Below are 12,925 nucleotides of genomic sequence, written 5' to 3'. Positions count from 1 at the left end.
ATTAATCGCATGCTTTAACGCGTTAATGTGAGACAGCCCTGCTTAAAAGACAAGTCAGGGAACCCGATGTTGCGGAACGTGACCACACTAAACTGACAGGCAGAGAGTGCTTCAAAGTTTGGTGACTGTCCAACTGCAGCACCCCACGGACAGATTCTTTTTTGCTTTTTACAGAGCCTCAGGCTGTCACTGAGACTATTTCAGTGATATCTGTCAATTATTAGGACATTTTATGCATGCTATTCCTTCAGAACCTTTATGAGCTCTGCACAACCTTCCAGCTGCGACGCCATTGTCAATGGACATTCTGTGCACACAAAAACAACTGTTGACATTTTTTGTGCATTTCTGGTTTGTTTAAAGGAGTGGTTTAACAAAACCAAAAGCAACAACAACAAAACATGCTTTCTTCTGTGGAACATAAAAGGAAACATTTAAAAGAATGTTCACGTTGCTCTTTTCTATACTATGACCAGGGACTGTAAAGATGAATCTTTTTTTTTTTAAAGTGCTTTTTGGAGCTTGATGGCCACAGAAATGTTTGCAAAAAATCTCATTTTCTGTTCCACAAAAGAAATAAAGTCACAGGTTTGAAACTATATAACCTAAAAGGGATGTTACATGATGAGACATTTTATATTTGTGTCTTTTCCCATCAGTAATGAATGTAAAATAAAAGAAAAAAGAAGATTGTTCTCGTGAGTGCGGATCATAATTTCCTATACTAAGTGACTCAACAGATTGACGCACCAAAATAAAAAGATCAAGTAACGCAAGAGCGCAGTGCAAACGACGTTGTTAAATTGAAACTATATCACAACATGAGAATTTTCATATTTTGCGTGAACTGTCTTTTTAACCCTATTGTACTGTATTTTGATTCCATCTTTCTCTTCCGGTCTCTTCCTTTCTTTTAAAGGTCAAGGATACATGGACTGTGATCAAATTGTTTAGCTTCTGTCTCCAGACAGCTTAACACTGACTGTGAGATGCTGCACAAGCTGGAGGTCGCGGCTGCTCTATCTGTAACAATTACATGTGTGTATACAAACACCAACTCTTCAATTCCTGTCCATCACTGTGGCCAGAGGTCAGTTCTAACCAGTTCCAAACAAACGCATGAATAAATCTGAATAAGTATGAGGGAATTTGCATGGAAGGTGATCTTATCTTCCACATCTTATCTCTTATCCCAGCATGCACTGGGAAGAGGTCAGACGTGACTGCACTATAGTCATTCATGCAGAGCAATCTGTCCCTTTCTTTCACTCTAATTGAAAACTGAAATGAGAAGATTTAAGTTCTCAATGTTTAAGTACTGAGTTAATGCAAGTTAGCTAGCAGTGAATTAACCTAAAATAAATTGATGACTAATGAATTAAAATTCAGCAAAACTTAAACAAAAATACTCTCAGATCATGATGTAAAAATCTACTACTACTACTACTACTAAATATATATATATATATATTTTTTTTTTTTCTTATTTCTCGTCACTTCTCATTTCAAACTAAACCAAAAATAACGTTTTTTTTTAATGCATTCCATGATGGTAAAGGAAGTTGGCTAAGTTAATTGGGGGAAAAAATTCTATAACAACAATCCGTACACATAAATATAAAATTAGTTGAAACCAACCTTTCCACATTTTTACCAACAATATTGACATTGTTTAAAGGGACCAAAAAGATAATCAAACTGAACAACTACACAAATATGGTTCAAATGGATACCCACTATTACCGTAGAGCATGCAAGAGTGCTTCAGTTCAAATTCAGCTGCTGTTGACTGACCCAGAGCCAAGAGATAAACGCTGAGAGATCGGGTCATGGCACCAATTTAACAGTACCAAGCAAAGTCAACATGTACGCTCAGGCGCGTGCGCACACACACACACACACACACACACACAGAGAGATGGACATTTGGAAGATGTTAGTGAATTTACTTTTTGAGTAAAGTTGGTGTCGCTTACCTCCGGTCTCTGGGTCGTGGAAGTTTGGGTCGAGCCCTTTCTCCAGAAACTTTGATACCTTCTCAACGTTCCTTTGTTGAACATATTCCATAAACTTCTTCAAGTTAGCCTGAGGGAATGAGAAAAAAATGAGAGAAAGAGAAACGGAGAGAGATGTGAGGCAAGTTGAATAATGCAAAAGAAGGATAAAAGCAAAAACAGGCGAGTTTTCCCAAGCGGAAGAAACAGAAATGGAATAAAGCTCCACAGTACTCCATAGAAAGGACTTAATTTTAGCTTTTCGGAGATTCACAGACGAAAGCCTCAATAAATACATTAGAAAATCTGTTGATGCTGCAATCCTGATCCACAGTTTATTGTTTAATATCATATAACACAATATTTCAAAATCCACTGAACATTTCCACAAGACGGAGTCTACTTTGAAGAGAAAATCAAATGATAGCTACGGCTGTTTTTTTTTCACCCAAAAACCCAGTATATTTTCATGACCTGTCACACAAACCATTATCATTTAAGAATGGTAATAAAGGAAAGGAGTGGCTAACAAGTACCATTAGAGTGATCTTCTGGCCAAGGGTTTCTTACAGATGCTCAGTCATAACATCTGTGGCACAACAATGCCTTGAGGCAATACAATGCAATGCAATACAACAAGACTTTCACTGTTAAAAGGACAATTTAAATAACTTTACAGCTCAAATGCACAACAGAAGATGTTTTGAAGAATATTGGGGTCCAAACAACACTGGACCCCATTGACTTTTATTGTATAGACTGAGAAAAAAAAAATCTTTCAAAATATCATCTTTGTGTTCCGCAGAGGACTGTACATGTCATGAATGTAGTTGGAGTTACTGGCAAATTACAATCAAAAAGTTATGTGAGAGGAAGCAGTGCCTCCACATCACTATGACTGGCTGATTACTGTTAATATGACAATACCTGCCTCCACTGTTCACATCCGTTCCTCAAATCAAGTCTGAATGGGTCAAACTAGTGGACATGGATGAACTAAACAGAATAAACAACTCACACACTCAGACAAAGTCACCATCTGAATCTTAATAAACCTGAAATGATTATCTGTGACTGAGTCTGTTTTTATTGGCCTCTTAACTAATGGTTCAAAAAGAAGATGAGTAAACCAATCACCCACTCAGACAAAGTCATTTTTGGTCACAAGTTACTGAAACTTTTTTTTTTTTTGAAGTTGCAAATAAAACAAAGATTATTAGAGTATGTTTTACAATATTTTTTAATTTAACGTGTTATTTTCCAATTCTTTGTAAATATTTCAGAGTGAAAACTGTTACACCAATTTTTTTTCAGTGTATTAATAATAATAGTAAACAACAGTTAATATTAACAACAAAAACAGTGTATTACTACAGTTGAAAGTATTACTACAACATTGAAGCATTGTAACATTTAAAAGCTTGTCATATAATTTTTGAGACTTTAGTTAAAAAAAAAAAATAGTAAGCTAATTTAAACAAACAAAAATATTATAGTATTAAAGTATTGGTTTGGTGTCCATAGTGCAATGTAAATGCTATACCAGAGCTCAAAATGCTATTTAAGCTTCTCCTTTCAGAAGTCCAGCATACATATAGCATGCCATTAGAGAGAGAGAGATAGAGAGAGAGTTGTGTGTTTGTGTGTGAGTCGAGCGTAAAACCTCTAGTGGTTATTTGATGCGCGTAATCTCATTGGACGGTGGAAAACCAAACAGCTTTTCAGCTATGAGAAGAACAAATCATAATATAATATTACAGCTCTCAGTTTCTCTCTGTCTTTCTCTTTTTTTCACCCACATACTGAATAATATTTCCACAGATTTTCAGCTAGAGTACAATAGCTTGCACTGAAACCTGACTCAGTTACATTAGCTGGATGGCTCATATGTTAACATTGGTTGAATGATATTATGGATAATGAAAGTTACAAGTCTGCCAAAGGTGCATGATGGGTTTGTGTTTTACTAGTTACTTATTCCAGTGTTTTTACTAGCAATAATGGATCATAAAAACCCAAGGTGACATAATAGTTGCGTCTTTTTTACATCCACAACCATTCAAAAGTTTAGAGTCGGTAATATTTTTTGGAACGAAACAAGTATGTATTAAATTCATCAAAAGTGACAGTAAAGACAATTATAATGTTGCAAAAGATCTCTGTTTTTAAATAAATGCTGTTCTTTTGAACTTTCTATCTATCATAGAATCCTGAAAAAAAATTTTCCCACAAAAATATTGAGCAGCACAATGGTTTTAAACGCTAATGATTATAGGAAATGTTTCTTGAGCGGCAAATCAGCATATTAGAATGATTTCTGAAGGATCATGTGACACTGATACTGAGTAATGATGCTGAAAATTCAGCTTTTCCATCACAGGAATAAATTACATTTTAAAATATAGTAAAATTGAAAACTGTTATTTTAAATTGTAATAATATTTCTCAATATTCTGCACTATTATATTCCAGTATATGTAATACCAGAGTAATTTTTGGAAAAATTACGAATATTTCTGTGTATTGAAAAAAAAAATTTGACAAAAATTTGAACATTTGAGGCAAAAATTTGATTACCACAATAATTAATTCTGACTTGTCCCTCCTTTATTAACATGCATTAATAACATAATTAGTGTAAATCATGGATGTCATATGTTAAAATTTTTATTTTTTAATCAATAATATTTACGAAATGATATATTGATACATATCCAACATGCAGTCAAGCAGTTGTCTCTGGAGAGCTCTTGACCAGTCTGGAACAGATGTGACATATATGGGCCATCCACACACACGCACGCACGCACGCACGCACGCACGCACACACACACACACACACACACACACCTTAACAGCCGCTCTGTTGCATCAACGAAGCAACTCCTGCATTATGTAGATGAATATTGTTGAGTGTAACACAATTAAATGATGAAATATATCAGACTGGAATCTGTAATACAACAGCAGCCCCCGAGTAAAGCGCAGGGAAACATTTTTACAAGCAACAAGAGGCAAAACTGTAAAATCAATGAACGTTTCAGGACTGCAAAATGAACCTATTGCTTAACATTTCAGGACAATTACAGCACAAACAAACATCAATGTGTTTGGAAAGTGGGCATCATTTAACCCTCGAGTGCTCCAAACTCAAATTCCCATCATGTATCTTTTTCATTGCTCAAATCGACATTATTGTCTCTGAAAACAATAAACTTGTTCTGAATCGTGCAGGGTTTTTTTTTTTTTGCCATTGCAACCAGACTCAATTAACTGCATTGGTTTAATGAAACCAACTGCTATCTAACCTACAATCCAAATACATTTAGTCAAAAATAAACAAAATCAAGACCATTTGAGAACATTAACGCAATGCTTTTGTTTGGATAATTTTCACAATTTTGTATGCCCATCTATATGGCTGTATCTGTGCAGATACTGGACTGGACTGTTTTGACACTGGTTCTTTTGGACTGAATGGAAGCTCAGAGATGATCTCCAGATGTGAGGATCACCATCCAAGCCATGGCATCATTTCAAAACTGGGATCTCACCCATTCAGGATTTACAATGCCAGGCCGCATGCTGGCATTCAGAGCGTGTGTACGGCACTGTCCCTTAGGCAGGAGCAGATGAACTCAGAGTTCAGATCTAAAGAGAATGCAGGACTGTGACTAATATGAGAGAGACTGCTGTTGACAACCATGTGAGGGCTTTTCTATTACTGCTTCAACCAGTGCAGTACGACAGACAAAACAGCAATAAGATATTCATACATAGATAATGTAAGATTAAATAAAGACTGAGATCATCCAAATATTCAGTATTTTTGGGTTCTGTAAGATTTTTTCATGGTTTTGAAGGACATCTCTTGTGCTCACCAAAGCTGCATTTATTTGACCAGAAACAATAATGACAATTTGCATGAAAATGGGCGGGGCTTAGGAGTTTGAAATGCCCAACCTTTCATTGGAAGCAAACTTCTCAAATGAAGCACTTTTAATGATCTGATTAAATGAGCAACAATGATACTAGTCTGCATACTGATGGAACTTGAACGGTCCTAATATTGCCAAAAAAAATTAAAATAAAATTAAAAATTCAGCTCCTATATTGAGAAAGTGAATGGGATAATTTTAGGTAAAGGTATAATAATTCTACTATAAAGCATAACAGTGAAAGTAAAATTTATGTAACAAATAATCGAATGAAATGACTTTAAATGAAATGTCATTAGGTATATATGACATTCCATTTAAAGTCATTTCATTTGAAAAAAAAAATTATATATATTTTTTTTTCATGAAATTGAACTAAAAAGAATATACCACTGATTACTGGTTTCAGAAACCATGTCAGAATCATTAAAAATCCCATTTTCTACAGTAAAAATTCATAAATGTGACCCTGGACCACAAAACCAGTAAAATAAAATAAGGGTACATTTTTTGAAATTGAGATGTATACAACATCTCATAGCTGAATAAATACGCTTTCCATTGATGATCCTTCAGAAATCATTCTAATATGCTGATTTGCTGCTTAAGAAGCATTTCTTATTATCAATGTTGAAAGCAAGACGTGTTGCTTAATATTTTTGTCGAGAACCATGATAAATGTTTTATTACATGATTCTTTGATAAATATGACATTTTTAAGAACAATGTATTTAAAATAGAAATCTTTTGTAACATTACAAATATATTTGCTGTCACTAAAAGTACACATTTCTTTAAAAAATTGTACTGACCACAAACTTTGGAACAGTTTTGAACACTTTACAAGTGTAATTATGTTTTTATCAGTTTACCATCAAACTTGCAACCAGTAGTAAGTTCACAACGTGATGCCGTAAGACAACATTAAGTTCAACAAAGTAATTTTTGGTTCTGGATTTGTTTGGTTTTGGTTTATCTAAAGGTGCTTAAAAGAACTCAAGGGGCTTTTAGTTCCTCTGTTAACAGATTACATCTTAAGACAATAAAAAAAAAAACATTACATTAAGATATTTTTCAAATATTTTTACATAAAGAACTTTTTAAATTCTAAGAACAATATTGCCTATACATAATATTTCCAATATGGTGAAAAATGGTGGATGAGAATAGGATTCTTTGCTGCACTTATAATGTATAACAATGAACCAACAAAGAACCTTTATTTTGAGTCTTCCAAGCCTCAGACTTCTTAGTCTCAGTCTTCCAAGTCAGTTCCTACTCGTGAGTTTGAAAATCATTATTATGATATGGATGTTCAAGAAACGTTTAAATTCTGTTTAAAGGCAGAATAAAGTAGATGTGCTAGGCATTTGAATATTTATTTTTTCTTTTGTACTTCCCAACACAAAACGGTAAGTGATTTAGCAATATTGCAACAAAATAAAGAGACAAGCATTTTTGGCAAGCATTATCGCTATTCTTCATCAACAGTACACATAATGTATAAACGAAACTGTACAGTCAACATCCACAATTACAGCTCATTATGATAAACAACAATTTGCTTCTGCCATTATTCATAATTCACAATTACTCAACTTGGGAAAATTGAGCCTCAAAGAAAATTATATGTTTCCACACTGAATAATGTGATGATGCTAATGCATGTTCACTTAAATATGATAATTCAAACATTATTACCCCACAATATACAGCATTTACATGTCAGGACACATCACTGCCAACACACATGCAAATGGCATGATGAGATCCCTAACTTCAATGTGCTGCGCTTCTGTGATATAATTATACTAAACAGATGATTAAGTAGACACAGAATACAATCTTCACTCTAGGACAAGTAAACAATAGTCTCATTTCACAACTCAAGGATTTTGTACATTAACACAAGGAAGAGAAATTAGATCAGTAATGTGAATGTAATTGTATGTTGTAAAATGGTTGCAAATGGAAGAATGCTGAGAACTTCGGTTTAACCTGATCATCTTAAGGGGAGCCATTAGTCAAGAAATCTGACTGAAAGCTGTTAATGCCAAAAGTGAAGGGACAAACCACCAGCAGATATTAAATGAAGGGTAATTAAATCTAATTGGCTTCCAAGAAACGATTTGAACATCTGGAGCTTCCAGTGACATGCCAAATGTTTGTGCCAAAGATTGTGGAAGACCACATGTTTGTGTATACCCCAGCGACTTAAGACTGGTTTTGTGGTCCAGGGTCACAAATTAATGAGATTTTTATTTATAAAACAGAAACCAGACTGGTGCACTCAGTTGCGCCACCTGCAGATAAAAACAACAACAACAACAATAATTAGTAAACAACATTCTGCTGTCCAGTGAACCTGAAACTGTTCCTCTCTTTGTTCTTTTCAAACCAATATCTGCTTTTCAAAGTCTCACAGAAAATCCAGCGCAAAAACTGATAATTGGCACAGCGTCTTGTACTGAAAGGGCCATCCCAAAACATAAATGTACTACATTCACGTCGCTAGTCAGTGAACACTCATCTCCCACAGCGCATTGGTGCATAACACTACGAATGCAAGCTATGCCGGAGTGTACAGATGTAGTTCCCTTCCCCCAGAGCTCGGCAGTGTTGTACTTTGCATACCACTGAATCTGGGTTAGGGCAGTGTCAGTGCCCGCAGGGCGATTTTTGCCACACCACTAAACTAAGTAACCCACACAGAGCGGGGCCGCAACCATTCTGGCCAAAGAAGTCATATTCACAGCAACACTCCCTCTCTATAAAACCTGCTATCACAGGAAAAGAGGCCGCTTTAAGGCAGAGGTCTATTGTATATTATTTAAGAGCCTAACCCACTGTTTTGGGGTTTATATGCGTGTCGGTATGAAATATGCAGGAACATGATAGAGCCATACATGAGAGAGAGAAGAAGTGACAGAACAGGGAAAATGGATGTGAGGGATCATGACGAAAAGGATGAAAAGAACAGGAAAAGCACAGAACAAGGATAGAAAAATTCAAAAGAACAGCATTTATTTGAAATAGAATTTTTTTTTGTAACAATGTAAAAGTCTTTACTGTCACATTTGATCAATTTAATGCATTCTTATGGAACAGAAGTATTAAAGTATAATAGTTCACCCAAAAATGAATATTTGCTGAAAATTTACCCTCAGGCCATCCAAGATTTAGCTGATCTTTATCAGAGCATATTAGAAAAAATTAGCATTCCATCACCAATGGATCCTCTGCAGTGAATGGGTGCCGTCAGAATGTGGGTCAAAACAGCTGATAAAAACATCACAGTAATCCACAAGTAATCCACACCACTCCAGTCCATCAATTAACATCTTGTGAAGTGAAAAAGCTACAGTATGTGTTTGTAAGAAATAACTGTCGATTCTGGCCAAATTACCAGTCCATAATCCATAATAATGCTTCCTCCAGTGAATAAGTCCATTCCCTGTTGTCCTCTCACATCCACCAGTATATTTGTTTAGAAATGCTTGATCTGTGATGAGACGGCGCTCATTCTGACGGCACCCATTCACTGCAGAGAATCCATTTGGTGGGCAAGTGATACAATGCTATATTTATCCAAATCTGTTCTGATGAAGAAACTAACTCTACATCTTGAATGGACTGAGGGTGAGTAAATAATCAGCAAATTTTCATTTTTGGTGGACAATTCCTTACTTCTTACTTTTGAACAGTAGTGTACATGACAAAATGCAATCATGTGCATGACAACCACATTTTTTAGCTGTTTACTATTATGATAAAGTAAGCACTGACCCTGTAGACAAAAGTGCTAATACACCACACCAAATTACCTGAATAATTCAGTGAGCTTACGTCAAATGCATGTAATGGAACATGATCTTTACTTAATATCCTAATGATTTTTGCCATAAAAAAAAAATCTATAATTTTGACCCATACAATGTATTTCTGGCTATTGCTACAAATATACCCCAGCGACTTAAGACTGGTTTTGTGGTCCAGGGTCACATATGTATTACAGAGAGTTTAGAAACACAGTTTGAATGAGTGTGTAATTAACCTCATTGGTTTAACGTGCTGTGTGTGTTCCTTTGGGGCGTTATGATTTAACAGCCAGATTCATAAATAACAAATTATATATTAACTCCTCATGGACAAATGTGATGCATTGGTTGTGTTAGGGCTCTCTCTCTGTGTGTGTGTGTGTGTGTGAGAGAGAGAAAGAACTACATGCATGTGCACAGACATTCCTGATGCATGACCATAATTTAGCTCCTCTTAATTTTCAAAAGATGAGTTGCATTGCTAGGGTTACCTAACGGCAACACATCACTCACCTTAACAGCTCATGTCCTGCTGCTGTAACGAGCTTTACACTCACTGAGTCTTTCTCACACCTCCACTTTGCTATCTGAAACGATTTTCCATTCTCTAACTCTAACAGGAAACTTTGTGCATTTTTATAATTAAACAGCATATTTCGATATTTATAATGTTGCAAAAAGATTTCAAATAAGTGTTGTTTTTTTAAACTTTTTATTTAATATCTATATAAAAAAACAAAACAATTTCTCTATATCAATGAATCCTGAAAAAAAATCCTGAAAAAAAAAGATGTTTCCACAAAAACATGAAGCGGCATGATCAAAATTGATCATTTATAATAATAAGAAATGCTTCTTGAGCAGCAAATCAGCATATTAGAATGATTTCTGAAGGATAATGTGACACTGTAGACTGGAGTAATGATGCTGAAAATTCAGCTTTGCATCACAGAAATTAATTAAATTTTAAAATATATATAAAAAAGTTATTTTAAATTGTAATAATATTTCACAATATTACTGTTTTTAATATATTATTTGATCAAATAAACACAGCTTTGGTAAGCATAAGAGGCTTTTTTTCAAACACATTAAAAAAATCTTACCGACCCCAAGCTATTTAACAGTATATACATACACACAAACACATATAATTACATAACAAATAGTAGAATATTTACTTCCTTTATATATCGGTTTTCTAAATGAGTTGCGTGAACTCTTTTCTGTGCACTTAAGGAAATCAGAATCAGAATCAGAATCAGAATCAGAATGAGCTTTATTGCCAGGTATGTTTACACATACGAGGAATTTGTTTTCGTGACAGAAGCTTCCACAGTGTAACAGAATGACAGTGACAGAACAAAAAACACAGATAATAAAAAATAGAACAAGTAAATAAGGAATAAAAATATATAAATTGACAATTGTATGTGCAGGTATATTACAATAGACAGTTTTGTATGTACAGGTACTGTATATTATGTGCAAATTTGAGGTGTAGTCTGAGTATGTGTGTTAGATAAATAAGTGTATGAGTGAATAAATAGTGTGTGTTCCACAGTTATTGTTAAGTGTTCATGAGATGGATTGCCTGAGGGAAGAAACTGTTCCTGTGTCTGGTCGTTCTGGTGCTCAGTGCTCTGTAGCGTCGACCAGATGGCAACAGTTCAAAGAGGGAGTGTGCTGGATGTGAGGGGTCCAGAGTGATTTTGCCAGCCCTTTTGCTCACTCTGGATGAGTACAGTTCTTGGAGAGAAGGGAGGGTTGTACCAATGATTCGCTCAGCAGTCCGGACTACCCTCTGTAGTCTTCTGAGGTCAGATTTGGTAGCTGAGCTGAACCAGACAGTTATTGAAGTGCAGAGGATGGATTCAATGATGGCGGAGTAGAACTGTTTCAGCAGCTCCTGTGACAGGTTGAACTTCCTCAGCTGGCGAAGGAAGTACAACCTCTGCTGGGCCTTTTTCACAATGGAGTCAATGTGAGTGTCCCACTTCAGGTCCTGAGAGATTGTGGTGCCCAGGAACCTGAATGACTCCACTGCAGTCACAGTGCTGTCCATGATGGTGAGTGGGGGGAGTGCAGGGGGGTTTCTCCTGAAGTCCACGGTCATCTCCACAGTTTTGAGCGTGTTGAGCTCCAAGTTGTTGAGACTGCACCAGACAGCCAGCTGCTCGACCTCCTGTCTGTAAGCAGACTCGTCACCGTCCTGAATGAGGCCGATGAGTGTGGTGTCGTCTGCAAACTTCAGGAGCTTGACAGAGGGGTCTTTAGAGGTGCAGTCGTTGGTGTACAGGGAGAAGAGCAGTGGGGAGAGGACGCAGCCCTGAGGAGCTCCAGTTCTGATCGTACGGGTGCTGGATGTGTATTTTCCCAGCCTCACTAGCTGCTGCCTGTCTGTCAGGAAGCTGTTGATCCACTGACAGACGGAGGTGGGCACGGAGAGCTGAGTTAGTTTGGGCAGGAGGAGGTTTGGGATGATGGTGTTAAAGGCCGAGCTGAAGTCCACGAACAGGATCCTCACATAAGTCCCTGGTCTGTCCAGATGTTGCAGAACCTAATGCAGTCCCATGTTTACTGCATCGTCCACAGACCTGTTTGCTCTGTAGGCAAACTGAAGAGGATCCAGCAAGGGTCCAGTGATGTCCTTCAGGTGGGCCAGCACCAGTTTTTCAAAAGACTTCATGACCACAGACGTTAGAGCCACAGGTCTGTAGTCATTAAGTCCCGTAATTTTGGGTTTCTTTGGGATGGGGATGATGGTGGAGCGTTTGAAGCATGAAGGTACTTCGCACAGCTCCAGTGATCTGTTGAAGATCTGTGTGAAGATGGGGGCCAGCTGGTCAGCACAGGATTTCAGACAGACTGGTGTAACACAGTCTGGGCCTGGTGCTTTTTTCCTTTTCTGCTTCCGGAAGACCTGGCGCACCTCGTCTTCACTGATCTGAATTGCAGGTGTGGGGGAGAGGGGGGTTGCTGGAGGTGTGAATGGTTGTGTGGAGAGGTGTTCAGGGCGGGTGTGGGGTGTTTTTTCAAACCTGCAGTAGAACTCGTTCAGATCGTCTGCCAGGTGTTGATTCTCCACAGTGCTGGGGGATGGTGTCTTGTAGTTGGTGATTTCTTTTAGACTTTTCCACACTGATGCCGAGTCGCTGGAAGTGAACTGAGTCCT

The 12,925-nt window shown here is 36.8% G+C and overlaps 1 protein-coding gene across 1 annotated transcript in view; it reads right to left on the bottom strand.

Moving 5' to 3' along the window:
* Positions 1-239: 239 nt before the first annotated feature.
* LOC107706940 (SH3 and multiple ankyrin repeat domains protein 3-like) overlaps positions 240-12,925 on the bottom strand; it is a 36,900-nt gene continuing 24,214 nt past the window's right edge. Inside the window, exons 3-4 of the mRNA XM_016510795.1 lie at positions 1,977-2,085; positions 240-307 (exon numbers count right to left, since the gene is read on the bottom strand). Of these exons, the coding sequence (XP_016366281.1) occupies positions 240-307; positions 1,977-2,085 (177 nt within the window). The remainder of the gene's footprint in view (positions 308-1,976; positions 2,086-12,925) is intronic.

The sequence above is a fragment of the Sinocyclocheilus rhinocerous genome, unplaced genomic scaffold, assembly GCF_001515625.1.
Source record: "Sinocyclocheilus rhinocerous isolate Xijiao unplaced genomic scaffold, SAMN03320098_v1.1 scaffold6711, whole genome shotgun sequence".
NCBI lineage: Eukaryota > Metazoa > Chordata > Actinopteri > Cypriniformes > Cyprinidae > Sinocyclocheilus > Sinocyclocheilus rhinocerous.
The sequence above is the reverse complement of the archived record's forward strand: the minus strand, read 5'-3'. Positions and strand labels throughout refer to the sequence as shown.